This window comes from Ostrinia nubilalis, chromosome 26 (genome assembly GCF_963855985.1).
Source record: "Ostrinia nubilalis chromosome 26, ilOstNubi1.1, whole genome shotgun sequence".
Taxonomy (NCBI): domain Eukaryota; kingdom Metazoa; phylum Arthropoda; class Insecta; order Lepidoptera; family Crambidae; genus Ostrinia; species Ostrinia nubilalis.
The window spans coordinates 10,720,861-10,747,654 of NC_087113.1; the positions used below are offsets into that span (position 1 = coordinate 10,720,861).

Genomic DNA, 26,794 nt, shown 5'->3' on the forward strand with positions numbered 1-26,794 from the left:
TACTTGTTCTTTACTACCATGCTAACTGTACTAAAAAATCAAATGGTATTTACATCCCAATTTTCACGATGAATTCTGTTTAGCTTATCAAATATGATGGGTCGTAAAGGCACTTTTTTTGAGAATTTCGGCAAACGAAATATACAGATCGATAGAGAATTAAATTCTGAGTACAACTGTATAAAAAACTCATTTTCGGTATTTTGTCCTTTACGACCTTTGAGCCCAGAGGTATCGATATGTGATTTGTAAATTACAGACGTCATCCAGATCTATCTCAAAGATTATTATTGTCGCGATAACTAAAAAATTCATCAAGTGAGTAGAAGCAGTTTGAGATCAAATAATCTTGAAGTTTATTACTAAACGGTCTTAATTTATTTTCCAATTTTATGTGTTTCGGTATTTTATTAAAAATTTTTACTGCCATATAAAAAGGACTACAATTGAGCATTTTGATTCTGGAAGGTGGTAAGTATAGCCTATCTTTATGTCTGGTATTAACGTTATGCGTTTCTTTTATTTGTGAGAAAAGATGCTTGTTATTGAATACAAAAATACATATGTCCCTAATATAAATTGAAACTAATGTTAATAATTTAAATTTTACAAAATAAGGTCGGCAGCTTTGTCTATTGTCAATTCGGGCTAGAATTCTAACACATTTTTTTTGTAACATAAATATATCGTTTGCATTTACACTGTTACCCCAGAGAATAACTCCATATTTTAGCCAAGAGTAGGCGTAGGCGTAATAAGTTGAGAGCGCGGTTTTTAAGTTTGTACTTTGGTAGATTTTGTAAAGTGCATAGGTGAATTTTGAAAGTTTGGATTTTATATATTCTATGTGGGATTTCCAATTCAGATGCGTATCTACATTAAGTCCAAGCAATTTATATGATTCTACTGTTTCTATTTGGGTGTTTTTAAAGTGGATATTTGTATCTATGGGTGGTTTGTTGTATGATCGAAATTGTACAAGTTTTGATTTTCCTAAGTTAATTTCCAAATTATGATGTTCCAGCCAATTCGTGATATATAATATTAGTAAGACTAGTAAGAAGTAACATAGTAAGATGAATTATTTTAGTCATTTGTTTAATAACAATAATATTTATTTATTTATTTCTTAGCTCTGTCTGATAATGGATCTTGAGGAGTGGCCACCTCCATTGCAACTCCGTAACAAAACAATAGAACCCTATGGAGTTTGGGCTTGTGTAATTCGCCTTGACGAATATTTCGTCCCTAAATGATATCCAGAGTCCGATGATGGAGCTGTAAGGGGGCAGATTTTTTTTCACTATGTTGACTGTCTTTATTTTGTACTTAATATAATATTTTACATATACGAATTATAAAAATCTTTAAAATACTAAATAAACTCTATTAAAATTTTAAATTAATTTATCAAGTTTATTAACCGTATTCTACCTTAAAATTAATTACTTATATCAAGTCTTAATACGGTCACGGCTCAAGATTTTTTTGTCCATTTCGGCGTTCTTTTTACTCTTTTGACGTTGCGTTGACAGTTTTCAGCTAAATTCGCGCGGAATATTTTTGTGAAATGGCTCTTAATATGATTAGGTATTTTATTATAAATTTTCGGAGCCATAGCAAAAACACCCATGTCGTAGAGGGCTGTCTTATATGACACACATCCATCAACGGCTATAAGAATGTTGCGATTACGCGTCGTCGTTTCAGCCGAAAGACGTCCACTGCTGGACAAAGGCCTCCCCCAAGGATTTCCACAAAGACCGGTCCTGCGCCGCTTGCATCCAGGTACTTCCCGCGACCTTCACCAGATCGTCGGTCCACCTAGTGGGAGGCCTGCCCACGCTACGTCTTCCAGCTCGTGGTCGCCACTCAAGAACTTTTCTGCCCCAGCGGCCATCAGCTCTTCGAGCTATGTGCCCCGCCCACTGCCACTTGATTTTAGCGATTCTGCGGGCTATGTCAGTCACTCTGGTTCTCCTACGGATCTCCTCATTTCTGATTCGATCACGCAGGGAAACTCCGAGCATAGCACGCTCCATCGCTCTTTGGGTGACCTTGAGCCTTCTTATGAGGCCCATAGTAAGCGACCACGTCTCAGAGCCATACACCATCACTGGCAACACACACTGGTCAAATACTTTTGACTTGAGACACTGCGGTATTTCGGACGTGAGAATTTCGCAAAGCTTCCCGAACGCTGCCCAGCCGAGTTGGATTCGACGATTAACCTCTTTCTCGAAGTTGGACCTACCTAACTGGACTGTTTGTCCCAGGTATACATAATTGTCAACAACTTCGAGTGTAGTGTCTCCAACCTTCAGAGGAGTGGGTACAACACGGGCATTTGACATAATTTTTGTCTTGTCCATGTTCATTTTAAGACCCACTTGTTGAGAGGCTCTACTGAGGCCATCGAGCATTGTGTTTAGGTCCTCCACGGTCTCAGCCATGACTACGATATCGTCCGCGAAACGAAGGTGGGTGATATACTCGCCGTTGATATTTATGCCGAATCCGCTCCAGTCCAGAAGCTTGAAAACATCTTCCAGGGCGGTGGTGAACAGTTTCGACTCGAGTTTCGACGCGATTACGCGATCTTGGTATTATTTTAAACAGGGAAGGATTATGTCTAATAAATAGAGCCAGCTCAAATATATAAAGGCATGGCATAGTCAATATTTTTAAATTTTGGAAATGAGGTGTGCAACTGTCAGTTCTCTTCAAGCCACACATAGCACGTATACACTTTTTTTGACACCTAAATACTCTATCCCAGTTAGTAGCATTTCCCCAAAAGATTATGGCGTACCTCAATCTGGAAGCTACGAAGCCATGGTAAGATGTGACCAACGCAGGGAGATTTACTTTTTTTGATAAATGGTAAAGACTGTATGATGACTGGGAAAGTTTCTTACACACAAAATCTATATGACTTTGCCATTTTAAATTGCTATCTATATGTAGACCCAAGAATTTTATGGTTTCAGTTGGATCCACTACTTTGCCACTATGCACTATGGGTAAATTGAGAGTCCGTTCCGTTCTTTGCTTAAATTCCATAATTTTAGTTTTGTCTATATTTATAACCAAATTATTACTTTGCAACCATTCAATTATAGAAACTAATACAGAGGAAACCTAATTAGGTAATTAATAGGCATTTTACTGAATGAAAATTCATTTACATTGTTGCCAAATCATTATCATCATCATCATCATAATTTCAGCCACAGTACGTATACGCATTCTATCGGTACCTAACACGTAATCTTACTAAGTTTTGTTGAAGGAGAAGGCTGCGCTCTGAGAAATGCTAGGTAGTTTAGTTAGTTCAAGCTCACTCTTGACGATTTGCGAAAGGTGAAGGTTGCAAAAGCTGGTTACAACAGAGTTAATTTAGTAGTCCAGAAGTAGACTGCTATTAAATAGATAGCTAGGTAGAGGTACGGGACCATTCCCACCTCTCGTTCCCACCACTGCAACTCCTGTGTAGCCAGGATCTACAGCTTGACCGCCACAAAAACCCAACCAATGAAGGTCAAGTTTGTCCCGGGGGAAAGTTAAACTGTCATTGGACCCGCAACGAAATTAATCAGAAGAACATAGGATGAGTTCGAAATTCGAAGGTAGAGGTAATAAAAGCTTATTTTATATTCAAAAGTACTTCACAAAAAATACATCCTAAAAATTGTTTTCGCCATAATCTCTCTTCACAAACTAACCAGCGTCTATGCTAATCGGCCCCACTCGTCGGCGGCATAAATTAACGCCAGAAATCATGCAAATGGGCGTCGATAAGTTTCCCGAATATTCCCGATAAATTCCCTACAAGACCGGGCGCTGGAGAAGAAATCCAACGCCGAATTTCAATTCGTTATTTATACGCAGACTGACATTATACAACACAGTTTGAAGTAGGAAATAATTTTCAGGAGCATGAAGAGATTGTTAGGATTGATAAAAGCAGATTTTAAGAAGATAGTATTTTATTGCCATTTTGACTTTCATAGAAACTTTCATCATATTAAGTTACAAATTACTTAGTTATTTTGGCACCTCTTGCCACTCTATTGAGAGTAAACGCACCAGAGGCAGAGCGCCAACTCTTTGATTCGATGTCATTTGCAAAGTTGGCAAAGTTATAAAGGTACTGAATAAGTCGTGATTTTCCGTAGTTTGGGAAAAAGCAGACAGTAAATCCACGATTTTATTCTAACTTCAGGGCACGGTAATGTGTTGCAAAAAATATAGTTTCCAAATAACATAAAAATAAAATTGATTCATTTAGCGTTACAAATTAAGATAAAGATTATGAAATTGGTAGAGCAGTGTTTCAGTTCTCTTGTCGCCCGGACTAAACAACATTTTATCCCGAAAAACAACCCGCGATAAGAGTTTAATAATTAATAAATCACTCGCAGAAAAGAGCTAAGTGACAAAGTGGACGGATTTCCATAGTATTACGGGACGCTATTAGCAGCTTTACATATTTCATATTCCGAGCAAACCGGGCGGCTTAATGAATTCAGTACAAGAATACTGGGTAAAGCTGAAGGAAATCTGTATTGAAGGCGAATAAATTCAAAAGTGAGTCTCGTTTATTAAACAATGGGAAGCTCTCGATTTGACTGAATTATCAAGTTAAAAACCTATCTACAGCCTAATTAGTACTAAAACAAATTAGAAGGAACAGTTCTTAATGTAAAACAATGTAGTCAGGAGTACCTTTTATTTTGATATAATTTAGACTTTAATATACGTCCCAATTTTTTTAAAAAGCCCCAATTTAGGTCATGAAATATTTAATACTTATGTTTTCAACACACAAAGCTTCCCACTTTGTAAATGTAAACCTATTACCATAGGCTTCTACCTATAATCAAGAGCACTGCGTATTCACATACTTACGAGTATTATTAAAAGGCACAGATGAAGAAATATGAGACCTTAATTTTTCATCATCATCCTCATCATTTCAGCCATAGGACGTCCACTGCTGAACATAGGCCTCCCCCAATGCTTTCCACGTTGATCGATTGGTAGCGGCCTGCGTCCAGCGCTTCTCTGCTACCTTTACGATACCGTCGGTCCACCTTGTACCATTCCACCACCACCTCATTTTTGCCTCTGGTAAAATAGATAGGTCTCCTGTAGTGGAGACTGAATGACCTGATGATGAAGGATACGTACCAGTAGCGATCGGTGAGTCGAAGCTGGTATTGGAGTAGATCTGTATGAGCTCTGAGAATCTGGTCTCGATGCAGGTTTCACCCGGAAACTGCTGGATAGTCCACTGTGCTAGGCGCTCCACGGGGTCCGCTGCAGAAGAGTAAAAACTTAGAAAAAGCTAAAATATGATGAACGTTAATATTGATATAATGTTAAATAAAATGCAATAAAAAAACAGAAGTTTCAACAAAAAATAAAACTCTGCGGACTTATTCTCTTCATTCTACTGCTACTTAATTTTAGAATTTTTAGAACCACGTACGAGTAAAATCAAAATCAAAAATCAAAATTTTCTTTATTTGTTTAGACTAATTAAATTAGTTCTTGCAAATCGTCAAATGCTCTTAAGGAGCCTATACATGTCTCATTCTTTTTTTGCCCTACCAGTATTAGTATATAGAGCAAAATATTTGACGATTTGTAAGTACCTACTATTTAAATAGTCTATACAAATAAAGAAATTTTGACTTTTAATTTGACTTTGTTAAAATGGATCGATAGGCAGACGTGGTTCCATAAAGGCTGAAGAAGATTTTCAAGAAAGTACAGATTTTGGCGAAGTCACAAGCGAAAAAGATAGGAAAGCTTATAAATTGTAAGTATAATTAAAAAAACAATTGTAATAAATAAAGTTTATGAGTGAGAGAGAGAGAGAGAGAGAGAGAGAGAGAGAGAGAGAGAGAGTGAGAGAGAGAGTAGGAGAGAAAGTAAGGGATAGATTAGCATACTCTGTCTCTTTCTCGTACTCGTACGAATGACTATCGCGCGTATTCACAAACATTACTATGAGATCTCACAGTGCGCGTGGACGCACGGGGTGACACACGAACCAATCACAGAGCTCTATTCAACGCTGTGCATTCGATATGCTGCTTCACTTAAGAAAGCATCGTTTGTGAATACGGGCGTATGACAAGTATCACTCACAGATGTCAGGGCTGGTGAGCTGCGCACACGCCTCCTGTATGTCCCCGGGCCCGGCGTACTGCGCCAGTCCCGCGAAGGCGTACACGAGCCCCGACCAGCTGAACGTGGCCAGGTCCAGCGCCGACGCAGTCAGCGGCGTGCAGGTGCTGCGAGAATATCAGTGAATAGTAGACTTCTAGATGGTACTGTATTAGTGAGGGTCTTTCTGCGGGTTCTTAACAGTAAAGCGACTAAAGCCCGGTCGCCGAGCACGTAGAATTTTGTCCAATGACCACCCCAAGCTACCCACCCGTATCGCTCGCGCGTAATTATGTTGCTTTCGCGCTCGCACACTCACTGCGGCCGCCTGTCGCACAGTCGCGACAGCAATATAATTACGCGCAAACGATAAGGATGGGTACCTTGGGGTCATTGGACGAAATTCTATGTGCTCGGCGACCGGACTATACACTGCACAATATTCATTGGTACGATTTCAAGCTGTTGTCAAGCTCAAAATGGTACCAACGAATGCTGTTGCTGTTTCAATCGATGGTCAAGCTGTAGATCCTGGCTTTACAGGAGTAATAGGTAGGGTTAGTCGACATGCTTTATATTAAACAAGTTGGGTTAACAAAACTTACGTGTTTTGCAATCAAGTAAAGCATTAAGTGGCTCAGCTAAATTGCTGACAAAACTATACTCAGAAAGTGCGGATTTTCCGCCACTCCCACTTTCTTCAGTGCTAAATCGAGAAATGGTCATATCATAACAATAACGGCACGCTCTGCATCTCTGGAATATACTCTAGTATAGTTAAAATATAGTTGAAACTCACTTAAAAGCCTGTGAGACCTGAGCCCGGCCTGCTGTGGAGATAAGGAGCTGCACTAATCAAGAAATGGGCATGTAACGTTAACATTTTTAATATACACTCTATGCAGTCCAAATACAGTTGAAACTCACTTGAAGGCCTGCGAGACCTGAGCGCGGCCTGCTGTGGAGATAAGGAGCTGCACTAATCAAGAAATGGGCATGTAACGTTAACGTTTTGAATATACACTCTATGCAGTCCAAATACAGTTGAAACTCACTTGAAGGCCTGCGAGACCTGAGCCCGGCCAGCAGTGGAGGTGAGGAGCTGCGCCACGGCGGCGGTGGCCTGGGCCACGCTGTTGTAGCACGCGTTGCCGCCCTGCGACGCGATGGCTTGCCCCACCACCGTCAGGTATTCTGGGGGGTAAAGCAACCTTGTTAAATATCTTTTGGCTCATGAGGCTTGACTAAACGCTAGTGGAACCGTACTGTCGAGGGACTTGCCCTACCACGGTCAGATACTTGACTTCCCCACCACCGTCAGGTATTCTGGGAGGTAAAAGAACGTTGTCAGACATCTATTGACTTATGATGCTTGACTAAAAGCTGGTGCAGTCGTCCGTACTAGTGTTACGTATTCTAAAATTGTCAGACATCTATGGCGGATCATAAAGTTTGACGAAAGCACAAAATATGCTCCTTAAGATTTGCCCTGGCCAAGATTATATAAGACTAGCGGCCGCCCGCGACTTCGTACGCGTGGATCCCGTTTTACCCCCTTCATCTATCTTACGCGGTTTAGATTTTTTCATACAAATGTTTTTTCCCGCTAACTCCCGTTCCCATGGGAATTTTGCAATATCCTGTTGTAACTAAGCTTTAAGTTTACTAAGATACCTGCATGCCAAATTTCAAGCGTCTAACTTAAGCGGTTTAGATTTTTCATACAAAAGGATTTTCCCTCTAATTCCCGTTCCCGTGGGAATTCCTAAGTATACTATAACCAGGAGTACGAAGAATAATAAATTGTACCAAGATTCGTTAAAATCCGTCGAGTAGTTTTTGTTTCTAAAAGGAACATACAGACGGACAGACAGACAGACAGACATACAGACAGACAGACAGACAAAAATTTTACTGATTGCATTTTTGACATCAGTATCGATTACTAATCACCCCCTGATAGTTATTTTGAAAATATATTTCATGTACAGAATTGATCTCTCTACAGATTTATTATAAGTATAGATTTGCCCTGGACAAGAGCTATAGTTGAAGTATACGCAAATAATCGGGCTTGACGTCCGTGAAACTATCACCAGATTCTTGTTATTCCAACGACAAAATAAATTAAACTCGCACGTAAATTAAAACCTGCAGCTCTTGTTAATTGTTTAAAACGCACTCAAACACTTTTGTCAGCTCTTTTATCCGGAAAATGCCGTTTTCCCAGAATTTTCCCATTTAATGAAACTAGTAAATCTCGAGTGACGCGAGTGGCGACGAATCGCACAATTAACAAGGACGCATAGTTTAAGGGAATTAATTAATTTCACATTTGCCCAATTCGCAAAATTGCAGTTTAAATGTTTTACGAATAACATGCATGTAAATTATTAATTTGTAATTAAACGCTGCATGCCTGGTATTGCGTTTGGATTACAGCAAGTGGTAACTGGGGTTGCGGGGTTTGAATCTAATTTTGGGCCTTGCATTATGTGTTTGGGTACGAATGAGATAACATGTATTACAAAATTTATGTTGAGCCTCTTGTGGCCTTCTCATATTGGACCAATGACAGTTTAACTTTCCCCCGGGACAAAAATGATCTTAATTGGTTGAATTTTTATTGGCGGTCAAGCTGTAGATCCTGGCTACACAGGAGTTGCAGCGGTGGGAACGAGAGGTGGGTATAGTCCCGTATTGTCCAGGTCTTACCAGGGAAGTCGTGGGCTTTATATGAAGTGTCCAGGTCTTACCAGGGAAGTCGTGCTGCGCATGCAGCGGGCCGCTGTCGGAGAAGGCGCCGTCGACCAGGTGCGGGTACTGGACCCTCATCCAGGTGGCCATGCTGCCCGCGTACGAGCAGCCCACCAGGAGGACCTTGGCGTTTCTGGAATAGGGTTTGGATTTGAACAACTAGCGATTTTCTTTTCTCCTTTCTCTCTTGCTCATGGTTTGGATTTTAACAATTTGTTATATAGGCCCAGAACAGACGTTGAAACACAACTGCAACTGCTAGTTACTTTTGAGTTGCATCTAAGTTTGTGCCGTACCTATGCGTTTCATAGCGTCCGTTGAGTGTACACACATGCCGCGACCATATGGCAGAAACTTAGATGCAACTCAAAAGTAACTAGCAATTGCAGTTTCGTTGCAGTTGCGTTTCACCGTCTATTCTGGGCCTTACGAGTATCTATGTCACACTTGCGTTTTTTCTTGCTTTGTGAAATGCTGATTTAAAGAGGGTTTTTTAATAGTTTTTTTTTACATTTTATTGTGTTAATAAGTCTGTTAGATTTCTGAGGTAATGAGATGCACATTGTAGGTTGTTTTGGCGGACTTACGGGTCCATTTTTAGCGTCTAAAGGTGTTTACTAGCCAAATAAAAAAATAGGCTTATAAAAAGCACCTTTTCACGTCCCAGTATTAACCCTACCACTGCTTCGGGACAAAATAATGTGTTTGTAATGTGCAATAAAGAGTTTGAATTTGAATTTAATTAAAAATGGCCACAAAGCATGGTCCTGTCTTTAAGTAAGTCATTATATTCCGTTTTAAACTGAGTACAGCTGCTTTAACATAACTCAATGAGATTACAAGTGTAACAATTTGAGCAAATCCTGTGCCTAAATGTTCTAAGAAAAACATGACAAAATAAACTTCAACGAACGGGCATTAATTGAAGTGACGGAAGGAGCCAATGATGATAATAAGGCAAGGTGCCCTGACTCAGGGGCCAATCAACTTGACTTTGTTAACACCGCGGTTAAATAGTGCAGTTGAAGTGATTGGTACAGCTTTTGATTTTTTTTCCGTTCTGGGGATTGTCACAGCTGAGGCAACAATCTCGGTGTCAGACTTATTGAGCAGAATTCAATTTTTATTGTTCAAAGGCAAAAATGTCCAACGGTAATTTATTTCTTTCAACCATCGTTCGTTGTTGACGTCCACAGCTGGACAAAGGCCTCCCACAACGACCGGTCATGCGTCGCCTGCATCCAGGCACATCCCGCAAATCTCACCAGATCATCGGTCCACCTAGTCCCCCACAACACTACGTCTCAAAAATATTGGCTGATAATATTTATTTAGGTTTGTTCAGACACTCAGTATTTGTTATTTAAACAAAATAAAATCAGTGTCTGACTGTAGATGCTGTCTCAGTATTCTTATCATTGATACATTTTTAACAATCAACAACAACACAAGGTAAGTTCACTCAAATTATTAGATCCATAGATAAGTTGTTGGCAACATTTTTTGATAAAAAAGTTTAATAACATGGACATCTATTCAACCTTTTTATCAAAAAGTATTGCCAATTTCTATAGGCGTGGACTATTCTTAACACTTAGGCTGAGTTGCAGCACCTAACTGTAACGGTAACTATGACGATAACCGGTGCATTTTGTAGGAGTTTGACAGATTTTTGACGTTTGTCAAAGTTAAAGTAAGATGGTGCAACCCAGCCTTAGTGCAGACTCACAGACTATTACAAAATACGTACCTATAACGGCCGTTCTCGAAGTCGTTGCTCTTTACGTAGGTGATGAACTGGGCCAGGTCAGCCAGCGCCTGGTCGACTGTGAGGAACCGCAGCTCAGAAACTGAAGTACCACTGGAACAAATTTACATCATCAGCATCTAAAAGTTCACTGTTGGATCCCACTGCTACAACTAGTCCACTTATTAAAACACATACTTTAGCAAGTGGACTTTTAAAAAGCACGTTTCAGTATTAACCCTACCACTGCTTCGGGACAATAAATGGGCAAGTGCTGAGAAGAAGCATCGCAAGAAACTCAGTCACTACTTGTTCTTACACTTTTGATTCTTACAAAAGACACTCTAAACAGCTTATAAAATTTTTCATGATTATTTCTTTGTCATCAATATTCATCATCGTCAAGTTATATAATCTCTACTGTAGTGTGCAAACTTCACCTCATCAACAATCATAGACAAAAAATATTAAAAAAAAAACAGATTGACTCGTGAAGGAATCGAACCTCCGCCTCCGATGAAAATATTTGGATACCTAAGAGAGGAAATCGGCGCTCTACCACTGAGCTAACGAGCCGTGGGTGATGCAGTCGTATTTTGGAACTATATGCCAGTTCTGAGTTGCAAATTATTGTGTAATTTGTTTTGAGCTTTATATTTTAATTATAGCTTCCCAATATACCCTTTTTACACACCCTTCAACATTTTTTTTTGCAACCTAAGGTAGCTTAAAGTTATTCTCTAAGGTGTCATCTACACCCAACATCAAATAAACCGCACCTTCCGCGACGCGATCTTTAAAGATTTTTTTCTGACACAATCATGGTATCCCAACAATATTGGTGTTATTTGAAAGCCCAATAAATATACTTAAAGAAAAATACATTTCATTTCTAAAAAAATGATTAACATATACCATAAATGTGACTTGAAAATAGACCTCACTTTGGGCTCACCTCTGGGATCAATTAGACCAATTTTTATGGTTATAAAACCAAATAAAGATCTCACGTGTCCTCTTTAACAGATCGATAGCGATTAATCCCAACTTAACAGTTTTATAGTCATAAAAATGGCTATAGCGTAACTACCTATTTTTTGAAGAAGTGACTCTGGATCCTTGTAAAGACACATTTTTGGGGTAAAAACCTTTCCTTTAATGAAATGAAGTTTAGAACTAGGCTTTCAAATGGTACCAACGTTGGTGGGAAGTGGGGATGCATACGTTTGATAAGTGCTTGTTGCGGGAGGTGCGATTTATTTGATGCTGAGTGTATTTCTATAATAAAGTTTACACAAATTGGTTTACAGGTGAAGCGTGAAATCGTAGCAAACCAACAGAGTTAATAAAACGTATGAAAAATGTTAAGTCAATCTAACTACAGAAGCAGTTTCATGTTTAGCAGCTGAAAATCTTGTGGATATAGGTACCTATGTTTATAAAAATACACTATCTTTAAAAAGAATATGTACAAATAAGGTTTTCTAGCAGTGATTATTTTCACACCAAAACTTAATAACATTCTGAAAATAGTTAAATAATTTCAGGCAAAAATTAAAAAAAGTTGACTCGTGAAGGAATCGAACCTTCGCCTCCGATGGAAGTTTAATTGATTGCAAGGAAATCGGCGCTCTACCACTGAGCTAACGAGCCGTGTTCGATGCAGTCGTATTTTGGAACTATATGCCAGATCTGAGTTGCAAATTATTGTGCAATATTTATCTTTAGAAAGGATAGCTCCCTATATTCCTTTTTATTTTACACCTCCTTCAAGATATTTTTGCAATTCAAGGTAGCCTATGTCCTTTTCTAAAGTATAATCTATCTGTATACCAAAATTAACCAAAGTTGGTTCTGTGGTTAAACCATGAAATAGTAACGCACACAGTTAATAGAGTCAGTAAAAGTACGAAAAAATTATTTTTAATCGAACTCCACGACTAAATTTTATTATTTTTCACCTACTGAAAAGCTAGTGAAAATATTTACATAAAAAAACGGTTCCTATCTTGAACTGTTCACTTGTTTTATGTGTAACCTAACCCACATTTTCAGACTAAAAATCGTAAAATCCAGTGTGGTTTTCGATTTCAGAATTTTTCACATTTTATTTATTTTTATCTCAGTAGCAACTCAGTGGCAATGTCTAGCGTTGTTTTTTTTCTAATAAAAACGTAAAATAAAAAAGTTGACTCGTGAAGGAATCGAACCTTCGCCTCCGATGGAAGTTTATTGATTGCAAGGAAATCGGCGCTCTACCACTGAGCTAACGAGCCGTGGGTGATGCAGTTGTAATTTTCAACTATATGCCAGATCTGAGTTGCAAATTATTGTGCAATATTGATCTTCAGAAAGGACAGCTCCGCAATATTCCTTATTTTACACCCCTTCAAGATATTTTTGCAATCCAAGGTGGCCTATGTCCTTTTTAAATATCCAATCTATTTGTATACCAAAATTTACTTATGTTGGTTCAGCGGTTTAAGCGTGAAATAGTAACGAACAGACAGTAGAGTTATTAAAATGTATGAAAAATTTTTATACAGCCAAACTCCATCGAACTCCAAATCAAACTAGATTGCTACCAGCTACCAAATTTCAGCTGAAAAGCTACTGAAAATATTATTTTCCTTTCGTTGCTTTCCTAAACCGTTTATTTTATATGTACCTACATTAAATCTTATAATCCACTGTGATGTCCGGCTTAAAAAAATCTGTTTTATTTTGTTTTTGTATGTTTTGTCTGAATATCAACCCAGTGACAATGTCTAATAACCACGAAATAAAATAAAAAAGTTGACTCGTGAAGGAATCGAACCTTCGCCTCCGATGGAAGTTTAGAATTGCAAGGAAATCGGCGCTCTACCACTGAGCTAACGAGCCTTGTACGATGCAGTTGTAATTCCCTACTGTATGCTAAATATTGCGCAATGTTTATTTACATTTGGAGTACATAATTCAAATTGTTATTGCTCCATGTAATGTACAAACTTGTGCGTCCTTGTCAAGGAAAATACCTAATAATGGCATGCTTATTTTTTCACTTTAAATACTTGATTTTATAACCAAAAGCTTTACAATTACTTTTCATATCTGGACATCACTAAACTAACACTGGCACACCATTTATTGACTGATGCTAAGAAGAAGGAACGAAAAGTCCTCATAGTGGCTTGCAAGCTTTATTTGGGACTTATGTATAAGTGCCCTGAAAACGAACAAAGAATTTGAATTCGAAAATCTGTTGAAGAAACAATTTTTTCAAGATAATAATATGTACAAGATAATAATTATCCATTATATATTTTATGTAGTATCCTTAAGCCATTGAAAAGTTATAGAAAAGCAAAGTCCCTAATATTATTTACTTTAATAATGGCATTTAAGACTCAATCAAAATCGAATCGAATCGAAACACCCGCCATTTTCATTGCGATTACCAAAACCCCGGTGATAAGCTTCGATTCGATCGAAAACCAATAGGGTGAGTTGCACCACCTAACTTTGATCGTAACTATGACGATAACCGGTGTTTTTTGTATGGAGTTTGACAGATTTTAGACGTTTGTCAAAGTTAAACTAAGATGGTGCAACCCACCCTAAGGCTGTTTTGACAAATCCGTATCGCGATGACGTTTTGACAGCTAGTTTGACAGCGAAGCATAGACGTAAACAGAGAGCAGAAAGAAGGAAGAAACTAATTAAAAAAAAAGCTAAAAAAAGTAAAAACAATTCAGTGGCAATGTCTAGCATTGTTTTTTTTAAACAAAAACGTAAAACAAAAAAGTTTGACTCGTGAAGGAATCGAACCTTCGCCTCCGATGGAAGTTTATTGATTGCAAGGAAATCGACGCTCTACCACTGAGCTAACGAGCCGTGGGTGATGCAGTTGTAATTTTCAACTATATGCCAGATTTGAGTTGCAAATTATTGTGCAATATTGATCTTCAGAAAGGACAGCTCCGCAATATTCCTTATTTTACACCTCCTTCAAGATATTTTTGCAATCCAAGGTAGCCTATGTTCTTTTCAAATGTCCAATCTATCTGTATGCCAAAATTTACTTATGTTGGTTCAGCGGTTTAAGCGTGAAATAGTAACGAACAGACAGTAGAGTTATTAAAATGTATGAAAAATTTTTATACAGCCAAACTCCATCGAACTCCAAATCAAACTAGATTGCTACCAGCTACCAAATTTCAGCTGAAAAGCTACTGAAAATATTATTTTCCTTTCGTTGCTTTCCTAAACCGTTTATTTTATATGTACCTACCTACATTAAATCTTATAATCCACTGTGATGTCCGGCTTAAAAAAATCTGTTTTATTTTGTTTTTGTATGTTTTGTCTGAATATCAACCCAGTGACAATGTCTAATAACCACGAAATAAAATAAAAAAGTTGACTCGTGAAGGAATCGAACCTTCGCCTCCGATGGAAGTTTAGAATTGCAAGGAAATCGGCGCTCTACCACTGAGCTAACGAGCCTTGTACGATGCAGTTGTAATTCCCTACTGTATGCTAAATATTGCGCAATGTTTATTTACATTTGGAGTACATAATTCAAATTTTTATTGCTCCATGTAATGTACAAACTTGTGCGTCCTTGTCAAGGAAAATACCTAATAATGGCATGCTTATTTTTTCACTTTAAATACTTGATTTTATAACCAAAAGCTTTACAATTACTTTTCATAATTATCTGGACATCACTAAACTAACACTGGCACACCATTTACTGACTGATGCTATGAAGAAGGAACGAAAAGTCCTCATAGCGGCTTGCAAGCTTTATTTGGGACTTCATAAGTGCCCTGAAAACGAACAAAGAATTTGAATTCGAAAATCTGTTGAAGAAACAATTTTTTCAAGATAATATTATGTACAAGATAATAATTATCCATTATATATTTTATGTAGTATCCTTAAGCCATTGAAAAGTTATAGAAAAGCAAAGTCGCTAATATTATTTACTTTAATAATGGCATTTAAGACTCAATCAAAATCGAATCGAATCGAAACACCCGCCATTTTCATTGCGATTACCAAAACCCCGGTGATAAGCTTCGATTCGATCGAAAACCAATAGGGTGAGTTGCACCACCTAACTTTGATCGTAACTATGACGATAACCGGTGTTTTTTGTATGGAGTTTGACAGATTTTAGACGTTTGTCAAAGTTAAACTAAGATGGTGCAACCCACCCTAAGGCTGTTTTGACAAATCCGTATCGCGATGACGTTTTGACAGCTAGTTTGACAGCGAAGCATAGACGTAAACAGAGAGCAGAAAGAAGGAAGAAACTAATTAAAAAAAAAGCTAAAAAAAGTAAAAACAATTCAGTGGCAATGTCTAGCATTGTTTTTTTTAAACAAAAACGTAAAACAAAAAAGTTTGACTCGTGAAGGAATCGAACCTTCGCCTCCGATGGAAGTTTATTGATTGCAAGGAAATCGACGCTCTACCACTGAGCTAACGAGCCGTGGGTGATGCAGTTGTAATTTTCAACTATATGCCAGATTTGAGTTGCAAATTATTGTGCAATATTGATCTTCAGAAAGGACAGCTCCGCAATATTCCTTATTTTACACCTCCTTCAAGATATTTTTGCAATCCAAGGTAGCCTATGTTCTTTTCAAATGTCCAATCTATCTGTATGCCAAAATTTACTTATGTTGGTTCAGCGGTTTAAGCGTGAAATAGTAACGAACAGACAGTAGAGTTATTAAAATGTATGAAAAATTTTTATACAGCCAAACTCCATCGAACTCCAAATCAAACTAGATTGCTACCAGCTACCAAATTTCAGCTGAAAAGCTACTGAAAATATTATTTTCCTTTCGTTGCTTTCCTAAACCGTTTATTTTATATGTACCTACCTACATTAAATCTTATAATCCACTGTGATGTCCGGCTTAAAAAAATCTGTTTTATTTTGTTTTTGTATGTTTTGTCTGAATATCAACCCAGTGACAATGTCTAATAACCACGAAATAAAATAAAAAAGTTGACTCGTGAAGGAATCGAACCTTCGCCTCCGATGGAAGTTTAGAATTGCAAGGAAATCGGCGCTCTACCACTGAGCTAACGAGCCTTGTACGATGCAGTTGTAATTCCCTACTGTATGCTAAATATTGCGCAATGTTTATTTACATTTGGAGTACATAATTCAAATTTTTATTGCTCCATGTAATGTACAAACTTGTGCGTCCTTGTCAAGGAAAATACCTAATAATGGCATGCTTATTTTTTCACTTTAAATACTTGATTTTATAACCAAAAGCTTTACAATTACTTTTCATAATTATCTGGACATCACTAAACTAACACTGGCACACCATTTACTGACTGATGCTATGAAGAAGGAACGAAAAGTCCTCATAGCGGCTTGCAAGCTTTATTTGGGACTTCATAAGTGCCCTGAAAACGAACAAAGAATTTGAATTCGAAAATCTGTTGAAGAAACAATTTTTTCAAGATAATATTATGTACAAGATAATAATTATCCATTATATATTTTATGTAGTATCCTTAAGCCATTGAAAAGTTATAGAAAAGCAAAGTCCCTAATATTATTTACTTTAATGATGGGTTCCTTCTGTGTTGATTGGCAGAAAATGCCTAATGACATTAAGCACGCCTTATGTAATAATTAATGTGGCAAAGACAAAATAAATCAATATACGAAGTCGGTTTTAATTTATTTTATTTTATTTGTTTAACAATGTTTCAACAGCATTAAATTGTACATAAATGTGCAGGAAGATACAACTTGAACATAAGCCAATTAAGGAAACACATTCTATTACTAAAACATTTTTAAATAAGTTAACGTGGGTAGGTAAGTGAAGGTTTTTTATAAAATAAAAAAACAACTGTCAAAAAGTTTGACTCGTGAGGGAATCGAACCTTCGCCTCCGATGGAAGTTTATTTTAGTCAGGAAATCGGCGCTCTACCACTGAGCTAACGAGCCGTGTTCGATGCAGTTGTAATTTCCTACTGTATGCTAGATAATGAATGTAAAATATTGCGCAATATTTACTGGAGGAGTTCGATCGCCTCTGTGGTCTAGTGGTGAGACCACCCGCTTCAGACCAAAGGTCCCGGGTTCGATTCCCAGTGGAGGCAGATTTTTCTGTTCAGTTTGGTTAATGATAGGGCTTAGCTAAGTGAGATGCAGTGTATTTTTCGGCTGTATACAGATATCTGAGTTGTTTATAGATAGATTGTATTGTGGTAAGGCACAAATAATAATCTGTATTATTAAGGTGACACTCGACTATTGTGGTGAACCCACTTGTAACACAAGGATATTTACAAGGGGTTATTACGGGACTATTCCCACCTCTCGTTCCCTGTGTAGTCAGGATCTACAGCTTGAACTACAATAAAAACCCTACCAGTGATGGTCAAGTTTGATTAAACGGGATTGTATTTACAAACTGCTAATATTCTTAAAAAAAAAACAATCAATGGAAAGATGCCATTTCCCACTAACTACCTAATGATTTCAATTTAACCCTCTATTACCAATACTAGCTTTTGCCCGCAGCTTCATTCGTATTTTAATTCTGTTCGTTGCAGAAAGACCGACATACTTGCCACGTATTTTGGAAAATTAACTCGATAAACCTGATGACGGAAGCTTGTATTATTTTTATCAAAATCCGTTCAGTAGTTTTTGCGTGAAAGAGTAACAAACATAAATCCATCCTCACATTTTATAATATTGGTGGAAAATAGGATAGGATAGTTACACGTCACCGCAGGAGTGTGTTTGTATCACAATGCTTATCAACTGGGTAAACCCCTTCTGTTTGGATTTATTTAACACGTTAACTCTGACCTCGTGACGTAATCGTTATTATTTTACATAATATAATAACAGTTTTAGATAAATATTCGCTTGATCATTGGCTAGAATAAACTGTATTAATAAATTGACGATCAGAAACCACCATGTCTATAAACATAACCTTCCTTCTGGCGCAGTCGGGTAAAAAGAAGAACCTAACGTGATTTTTACCCAAAATACGGGTAAAATGTGACTAAGGGACAAATATGTAAATATCAGGCTTCCCCAACGCGTCTGGCCAGGGTAGGGGGTTGAAGGTCACCATGGTCAGACGGGCCCAACCCTTTTAGGCCTAATATTATTGTTTATTTTATAAAAATACATTATGACGATTCATAATAATTAAGGTATTTCCACAATATTCGATAGATTAATGCGATATTATGTAAATATTGCGCAATATACAGGGTGGAAACGATAAGTGATCTCATTCGATTATTTCTAAACTATACAAGATATTGAAAAACTGGTTACTGATCCTGAAAGTGCTTCATCAGCTCTATCCAACGGTACCAATATTAGGTCACAGAATTAAGTGGATCTATCCGAAAATTTAATATTTTCAGCCTCCATACTAAATGTATGCCAGCCAAACAATGAATAGAAGTATTATTTTTTTTTATTGAATAATAAACACTTAAAAAGAACTCGTAAATTGCATTCTTATTTAAAATTATTATTGGAAAACATCGGTTTTAAGCTTCTACTTGCTATAATATTAACAAGACATGAGTGCCATGACTGTGGCTGTACTAAATGTATGGAAGCTGGAAACATTGAATTTTCGGATGGATCCAGTTTATTTTGTAACCTATTATTGGTACCGTTGGATAGAGCTCGTGAAGCACTTTCAGGATCAGTAACCAGTTTTTGAATATCTTGTATAGTTTTTAATATTATGTGGTTTCACTAAATGTATGGAAGATGGAAACATTGAATTTTTGAATAGATCCACTTTATTATGTAACCAATTATTGGTACCGTTTGAAAGAGCTTGTGAAGCACTTTCAGAATCAGTAATCAGTTTTTCGATATCTTGTATAGTTTAGAAATAATCGAGTGAGATCACTTAACGTTTCCACCCTGTATTGTGTTCATTGTCTAGCATACAGCAGGGAATTACAACTGCATCGTACAAGGCTCGTTAGCTCAGTGGTAGAGCGCCGATTTTCTGACTAAATATAAACTTCCATCGGAGGCGAAGGTTCGATTCCTTCACGAGTCAACCTATTTTTTTATTTTTCATTTTACAATCATTACGATTGACACGGTACTTTATTGATTTAATATTGAAGGTACCAATTTAAGGCCATTTTTTTTCTTATAGCGACCTCTACCATAAAAAAGAAATGGTTAAACATACAAATATTTTAGTTTTGAAATTATCTCTGATAGGTGCATTTTTACGCTTAAACAGACAGTAAGTAATTGCAATAAGTTCGGAGGATGATGTACCGAATGAAAGAAGAAGTTTCAAAAATGGCCCAACCTCCGACTGCAACGAGAAGTGTCTAAAAATATCGCTATCAATTGGTATGAAAGAATGATATAGGAGCTTTCGGTGGTCATCCTTACTGGCTAACATATTATTACAAAAATTGCTCTAAATGGGTTCACCACCATAGTCCAGCGACGCAGCGAGGATCGAACTCGCGTTCCATGGACCCGACCCTACATCGACACCACTGGGCTATTGTCGTTTTAATTGTCTCTCAAGTTAACGATATGAAAACAAATTAAGTTTAAGATTGGGTCTTTAGTTATTATCTTATTTAGAGCGTGCGCGATAATCAAGTACCTTCCTTGACAAACCTAAACACACGCGAGCGGAGCCGAGGGCAGAAGCTTGTACTTCGAAAATGTAAATATTGCGTAATATTTAGTGTTCATTATCTAGCATACAGTAGGGAATTACAACTGCATCGTACAAGGCTCGTTAGCTCAGTGGTAGAGCGCCGATTTCTTAACTAAATACAAACTTCCATCGGAGGCGAAGGTTCGATTCCTTCACGAGTCAAACTTTTTATTTATATTTTTTTCGAGCAATTTTCAACTTTCCACTGAAGTTGCTACTGAAGCAGGACGTCAAAGTAAAAATACCGAAGTAGGTATGTAGTTTATTTATTTTATTTTACCTTATTTTTATTTTCCTCTAGTAAATTAGAAAGAGTTAAGGGTAGTGCTCCTGAAGCGGGGACTAAATGATCTGATGATGTTCTTGAAAATTTATTATACAGGAAATGTAGTTTTTTTAAAGAGAGAGGTAACTAGTGCTTTATGAAAATATTTAACAATGATTTTAGCACTAGAGTACAACTAAGACTGCAGTTCGATTGAATAGATTTTTAACTGTTGTTTTTTCGTTACAACTTCACGCCTAAACAACTGGACAAAAAGTAAATTTTGGTATACAGATAGATTGGTCCTTAGAAAAGGGTACCGTGGGCTGCAAAAATATGTTGAAGGGGGTGTTAAAAGGGAATATTGGGAAGCTATCCTTTCTCAAGATAAATATTGCGCAATAATTTGCAACTCAGATCTGGCATATAGTTCCAAAATACGACTGCATCGAACACGGCTCGTTAGCTCAGTGGTAGAGCGCCGATTTCCTTGCAATTTAATACAGATAAACTTCCATCGGAGGCGAAGGTTCGATTCCTTCACGAGTCAAACTTTTTAATTAATGTATTTTTTTTAAGATTTTACATTTTTAAGGATTGAAGTAGCCGTTATTGATATAATAACGAAAGTGTCAGTTTTAGGAAGTCTTTCTGCTTAAAGCGATCTATCTCTACCAGACAATCAATGTTAAAATGAATTTTGAAGCTTTTTATAAGCATTTTAGGTCAGAAGCTTTTACTGCTCCAAAAATTAGTAATGTGCCGAAGCTTTGACGTTTGACTGTGACTGTATCTAACCTAGGGAAAACATTAACATAAATGTCCATACCTAGACCTACCATTCATAAATACCACTATACGCCTTATAAAGAAAGCTTAAAGTTGCACAGCGTGCTATGGAGAGGGCTATGCTCGGTGTTTCTTTACGAGATCGAATCAGAAATGAGGAGATCCGTAAACGAACTAAAGTCGCTTACATAGCCCGACGGATTAGCAAGCTGAAGTGGCAATGGGCAGGGCTCATAGTACGCAGAACTGACGGTCGATGGGGCAGCAAGGTTCTGGAGTGGAGGCCACGTACCGGAAAACGCAGCGTTGGACGTCTACCTACAAGGTGGACCAACGACATCATATAGGTAGCGGGAAGGCGCTGGACGCAGGCCGCTAGCATGGAAAGCATTGGGGGAGGCCTATGTTCAGCAGTAGACGTCCTATGACTGAGATGATGATGATGATGATAACCTTTTGTAACAAAACTGCATCTCAGAGGGTGAAAAAAGAAAATATTTTTTTATAAAATACGTAATAAGAAAACTTAGTCTTTGGAAGTAATGTTAGTCGAGAGACGTGTGAGTGATATTTAGGTACCTACTTTCTTTGATAAACCTAAACCCACGCGAGCAGAGCCGAGGGCAGAAGCTTCTACTCCTCCAAACGTAAATATTGCACAATATTTTTTGTTCAATATCTGTCATACAGTACGGAATTACAACTGCAACAAACACGGCTCGTTAGCTTAGTGGTAGAGCGCCGATTTCCTTGCAATCGTTTAAACTTCCATCGGAGGCGAAGGTTCGATTCCTTCACGAGTCAAACTTTTTATTTTACGTTTTTTTCAACAAGTTTTTACAGTTTCTAAGATTGAAGCTGCACGTTATTGATATAATAGTGTAGGTAGCAAAAGTTAGTCTTTTTACTTAAAACGATAATCAATACAAAATACTAATAGTCCCGTTTACCCCTCGTGGTAAGCTAAAAATAATTGTGTTACGAGTTGGTTCACCACAATAGTCCAGAGCGGCACAGTAGGGATCGAACCCGCGTTCCTCGGACCCGACCCTACATCGACACCATTGGGCTTTTGTCGTTTTAATTGTCTCTCAAGTTAACGATATGAAAACAAATTAAGTTTAAGATTTGGTCTTTGTTACTATCTTATTTAGAGCGAGAGACGCGTGCGCGATAATTAAGTACCTTCCTTGACAAACCTAAACACACGCGAGCAGAGCCGAGGGCAGAAGCTTGTGCTTCTAAAATGTAAATATTGTGTAATATTTTGTATTCATTATCTAGCATACAGTAGGGAATTACAACTGCATCGTACAAGGCTCGTTAGCTCAGTGGTAGAGCGCCGATTCCTTAACTAAATACAAACTTCCATCGGAGGCGAAGGTTCGATTCCTTCACGAGTCAAACTTTTTATTTACATTTTTTTCGAACAATTTTCAATTTTCCACTGAAGTTGCTACTGAAGCAGGACGTCAAAGTAAAATTCTCGAAGTATGTAGTTTATTTATTTTATTTTACTTTATTTTTATTTTCCTCTAGTAAATTAGAAAGGAACAAGGGTAGTGCTCCTGTAGCGGAGACTAAATGATCTGATGATGTTCTTGAAAACATCTCTACCAGGAAATGTCTATTTTTTTTAAAGAAAGAGGTAACTAGTGTTTTATAAAAATATGTTACAATGATTTTAGCACTAGAATACAACTAAGAGTATTTCTGCTGTTCGATTGAGTAGATTTTTAACTGTTGTTTTTTCGTTCCAACTTCACGCTTAAACAGCTGGACCAACTTTGGTAAATTTTGGTATACAGATAGATTGGTCCTTAGAAAAGGACCTTGGGCTGCAAACATATCTTAAAGGGGGTGTAAAAAGGGAATATTGGGAAGCCATCATTTCTCAAGAAAAATATTGCGCAATAATTTGCAACTCAGATCTGGCATATAGTTCGAAAATACGACTGCATCGAACACGGCTCGTTAGCTCAGTGGTAGAGCGCCGATTTCCTTGCAATTTAATTAATACAGATAAACTTTCATCGGAGGCGAAGGTTCGATTCCTTCACGAGTCAAACTTTTTATTTCCGTTTTTTATTTTTGGGTTGGTGCTCAGATAAAACATCGTCAAATATAAAATGAATCCACATATCACATTACAACAAAATTAGGAAGGGATTTTAGTGATCAAGAATTTTCTATTTGGATCTATTATTTTCATAAGACATTCTTTTCTAAGTCATTGATAAGAAATGCAATAATAAGTAACACATAGTCCTTGTCGGGATTCGAACCGTAGACGTCACCAAATAAAGCATTGTCACCGGCTCATCTGAGGTCAGTGGGACGGGGCCCTGTTAACCCCTGCGACTCGGGCTAATCGTGTCATTGAGCTTATTAATGCAGTGTGATCAGGAACGTCATTTATATTTATGTACGAGGGGCACAGACAAAGTGACACAGCAAAAAAAAATAATCCAGAAATCTCTTCGGTTCAAAAGTACAATTTTACTTAAAGTACAAAAAGGAAATGAAGAAATCTGTTTTAACCGTTGTTTTATATCACTATAAAATGAATCGTAAAATGTGTTGGTAAGCGCATAACTCAACAACACCTGGACTAATTTTACCAATTCTTTTTTTTTAATCTACGAATTTTCGTGACGGCGAATTTTGAAAAATTCAACCTCTAAGGGGGTAAAACGGGGGCCACGCGTACGAAGTTGCGGGCGGCCGCTAGTGTTGATTTAAAATGATTTAGATCTGAGAATAATAATATTATGTCGCTCGTGTATTGAGAGAGATATCAATGATACTTAGTTTGTGCTATAAGCAAGAAATAAATAGGGTTTGTAATATTTTCTGAATGCGTTTAAACCTACTATAAAAACTTTCTATTGAAGACTGAAATCACGAGCGAAGTCGTTGGCAGAAGCTGGTATAAAAAAAATTCAAGCAGAATATGATTAAAGAAAATTTCCAGATGATTTCCTTTTCACACTTCACCAAACCCTCAACTTGCCAAGCCATCCAGTGCTAATTAGGAAAAATCGCTTCAGAAAATATTCTTCGATCCAATTCCTTCTTGTCCTTACTAATTACAATCATTACTTCATTACCATCTTAAATTAAAACCAGTCACGCCGAAATATGCTTTATTCATTCAACATAAAGGCCAATAACACAGCAAAGGAAGCTGTTACCAGGGCATCAGTATGCATAGAAACGGCGCACGCTGGTTCAAGAAATGATAAAAATGGAATTAGCGATTTATTCACTTTTTTCGATGGTATCATGTGTAGAATGTCATAAAAAACGTTTTGTTTAAGTTATATTTTTCTGAGAAATGCGTAGTTTTTGCTATATTTCATGTTTTGTGTTTTATTTGTATGAAACGTTTCCTTCACGAGGCTCTTATTCAAAATGTTAAAGTTTGTTAGATATGACTACTTATAGGTTTTAAAGAGTCATACTAATAGAAGCTAATACAGTAACAACTTTGTCCCAGTGCGTCCCCGTTTAGGATATAAGTGATATTTTCTAAGGTACGAAAAAGTAAACAAAATATATGGATTTATGGCAATTTTATGATAATTTATTGATTTTCTAAAATAAAAAGAAGCTAACAATCATTCCAATCTTAATCATTTATTATTCAACATCATCATCAACATCTATAAATTCAAAAGTTTCATCATTATTTGAAGCTAGTAAATTTTTAACTTCATTAGGAAGAGGAGATTTTGACTCACATTCATTTTTGGTCTAATTGTTGACAAAAAAGGATCCGAAGAAATAAGTAAATTATTTAAAATATCACGATTGGTCACTTTTCGGTTAAATTTACGCGTATGATTCTCTCTGATCTTTCTAAAATCTTTATTCCGCGATTCTGTAGCTTCTTCCGATAGTGCTCCTATTGGCATAATATCTAAGTGCAAAGCAAAACCAACTGACATGAATCATTTAACAAAATTAAAACAAAGATCTTTAAATATCGATATGTAAAAGTATGGCCTATCTTCATTGCACGCATGGATACGGGCTATGGAGACTATATTACACATTACTTATAGACTAGAATTTAAAACTTGGACAGCAAGAGGAAATAAAAAAGCAAATATTATGGAGAAACGAAAAGCTGAAATACAAAAACGGTTTCGCGATGAAACTGGATTGCTAATAGATATTGTGCAGCAAGGGGCTGGAACAACAAACAACGGAAATACTGCGCGTAGATTTTTTGCAGATCCAGAAAAAATATCCAACATCACTAGAGTTAGTCAAGAGCTGATTCCTAGGTTGTCTGTATTATTAAGGGCTATGGCTTCCGGTGAGCAAATAAACCCCCAAAACTTCACTCAATTTACTTAGATATTATGCCAATAGGAGCACTATCGGAAGAGAAGAAGCTGCAGAATCGCGGAATAAAGATCAGAGAGAATCATACGCGTAAATTTAACCGAAAAGTGACCAATCGTGATATTTTAAATAATTTACTTATTTCTTCGGATCCTTTTTTGTCACAATAAGACCAAAAATGAGTATGAGTCAAAATCTCCTCTTCCTAATGAAGTTAAAAATTTACTAGCTTCAAATAATGATGAAACTTTTGAATTTATAGATGTTGATGATGATGTTGAATAATAAATGATTAAGATTGGAATGATTGTTAGCTTCTTTTTATTTTAGAAAATCAACAAATTATCATAAAGTTGCCTTATATCCATATATTTTGTTTACTTTTTCGTACCTTAGAAAATATCACTTATATCCTAAACGGGGACGCACTGGGACAAAGTTGTTACTGTATTAGCTTCTATTAGTATGACTCTTTAAAACCTATAAGTAGTCATATCTAACAAACTTTAACATTTTGAATAAGAGCCTCGTGAAGGAAACGTTTCATACAAATAAAACACAAAACATGAAATATAGCAAAAACCACGCATTTCTCAGAAAAATATAACTTAAACAAAACGTTTTTTATGACATTCTACACATGATACCATCGAAAAAAGTGAATAAATCGCTAATTCCATTTTTATCATTTCTTGAACCAGTGTGCGGCGCCAATACTAATATTTTTCCCAAATTAAAATAGCTTTTGCGTGAAAAGGCGAAGTCGAAGCAAGGGCGGGCCTCTAGGGGTTAAGAGATGGGTTTTCGTAGATTTGAACGGTCTATAAATTGACTTGGATAACGCTGGAGTGGTAAACCATTTTGCATATTCGTATTGAGTTTTGAAAACAGTCCTTTAAACTAGGGGAGGTACTGAATCTGCTTATGATCGTAGTCCGTTCTGTTTGCACCAATTTTAGATGACTAGTGGATTTAGTATAATGACAATTTTGTGG

At 37.0% G+C, this 26,794-nt stretch overlaps 1 protein-coding gene and 15 non-coding genes across 16 annotated transcripts in view; 6 read left to right on the forward strand and 10 right to left on the reverse strand.

Annotated features, from left to right (window-relative positions):
- LOC135084383 (putative serine protease K12H4.7) overlaps nucleotides 1–26,794 on the reverse strand; it is a 57,361-nt gene that overhangs the window by 15,648 nt on the left and 14,919 nt on the right. The window contains exons 4-8 of the mRNA XM_063979158.1: nucleotides 10,685–10,795; nucleotides 8,934–9,067; nucleotides 7,233–7,371; nucleotides 6,160–6,305; nucleotides 5,194–5,322 (exon numbers count right to left, since the gene is read on the reverse strand). Coding sequence (XP_063835228.1) covers nucleotides 5,194–5,322; nucleotides 6,160–6,305; nucleotides 7,233–7,371; nucleotides 8,934–9,067; nucleotides 10,685–10,795 — 659 coding nt within the window. The remainder of the gene's footprint in view (nucleotides 1–5,193; nucleotides 5,323–6,159; nucleotides 6,306–7,232; nucleotides 7,372–8,933; nucleotides 9,068–10,684; nucleotides 10,796–26,794) is intronic.
- Nucleotides 11,166–11,257, reverse strand: Trnar-ccu (transfer RNA arginine (anticodon CCU)). The gene is made up of 2 exons: nucleotides 11,222–11,257; nucleotides 11,166–11,200 (listed from the first exon to the last, which is right to left on the reverse strand). It is a non-coding gene; the product is annotated as a tRNA-Arg (tRNA).
- Trnar-ccu (transfer RNA arginine (anticodon CCU)) lies at nucleotides 12,247–12,334 on the reverse strand. The gene is given in 2 exon segments: nucleotides 12,247–12,281; nucleotides 12,299–12,334. It is a non-coding gene; the product is annotated as a tRNA-Arg (tRNA).
- Nucleotides 12,871–12,957, reverse strand: Trnar-ccu (transfer RNA arginine (anticodon CCU)). The gene is given in 2 exon segments: nucleotides 12,871–12,905; nucleotides 12,922–12,957. It is a non-coding gene; the product is annotated as a tRNA-Arg (tRNA).
- Nucleotides 13,479–13,564, reverse strand: Trnar-ccu (transfer RNA arginine (anticodon CCU)). The gene is given in 2 exon segments: nucleotides 13,479–13,513; nucleotides 13,529–13,564. It is a non-coding gene; the product is annotated as a tRNA-Arg (tRNA).
- Nucleotides 14,471–14,557, reverse strand: Trnar-ccu (transfer RNA arginine (anticodon CCU)). The gene is given in 2 exon segments: nucleotides 14,471–14,505; nucleotides 14,522–14,557. It is a non-coding gene; the product is annotated as a tRNA-Arg (tRNA).
- Trnar-ccu (transfer RNA arginine (anticodon CCU)) lies at nucleotides 15,084–15,169 on the reverse strand. The gene is given in 2 exon segments: nucleotides 15,084–15,118; nucleotides 15,134–15,169. It is a non-coding gene; the product is annotated as a tRNA-Arg (tRNA).
- Trnar-ccu (transfer RNA arginine (anticodon CCU)) lies at nucleotides 16,077–16,163 on the reverse strand. Its single transcript is given in 2 exon segments — nucleotides 16,077–16,111; nucleotides 16,128–16,163. It is a non-coding gene; the product is annotated as a tRNA-Arg (tRNA).
- On the reverse strand, nucleotides 16,690–16,775 carry Trnar-ccu (transfer RNA arginine (anticodon CCU)). Its single transcript is given in 2 exon segments — nucleotides 16,690–16,724; nucleotides 16,740–16,775. It is a non-coding gene; the product is annotated as a tRNA-Arg (tRNA).
- Trnar-ccu (transfer RNA arginine (anticodon CCU)) lies at nucleotides 17,570–17,655 on the reverse strand. Its single transcript is given in 2 exon segments — nucleotides 17,570–17,604; nucleotides 17,620–17,655. It is a non-coding gene; the product is annotated as a tRNA-Arg (tRNA).
- Trnar-ucu (transfer RNA arginine (anticodon UCU)) lies at nucleotides 19,676–19,762 on the forward strand. Its single transcript is given in 2 exon segments — nucleotides 19,676–19,711; nucleotides 19,728–19,762. It is a non-coding gene; the product is annotated as a tRNA-Arg (tRNA).
- Trnak-cuu (transfer RNA lysine (anticodon CUU)) lies at nucleotides 20,468–20,554 on the forward strand. The gene is given in 2 exon segments: nucleotides 20,468–20,503; nucleotides 20,520–20,554. It is a non-coding gene; the product is annotated as a tRNA-Lys (tRNA).
- Trnar-ccu (transfer RNA arginine (anticodon CCU)) lies at nucleotides 21,114–21,207 on the forward strand. Its single transcript has 2 exons — nucleotides 21,114–21,149; nucleotides 21,173–21,207. It is a non-coding gene; the product is annotated as a tRNA-Arg (tRNA).
- Nucleotides 22,163–22,250, forward strand: Trnar-ccu (transfer RNA arginine (anticodon CCU)). The gene is given in 2 exon segments: nucleotides 22,163–22,198; nucleotides 22,216–22,250. It is a non-coding gene; the product is annotated as a tRNA-Arg (tRNA).
- On the forward strand, nucleotides 22,764–22,850 carry Trnak-cuu (transfer RNA lysine (anticodon CUU)). Its single transcript is given in 2 exon segments — nucleotides 22,764–22,799; nucleotides 22,816–22,850. It is a non-coding gene; the product is annotated as a tRNA-Lys (tRNA).
- Nucleotides 23,415–23,512, forward strand: Trnar-ccu (transfer RNA arginine (anticodon CCU)). The gene is made up of 2 exons: nucleotides 23,415–23,450; nucleotides 23,478–23,512. It is a non-coding gene; the product is annotated as a tRNA-Arg (tRNA).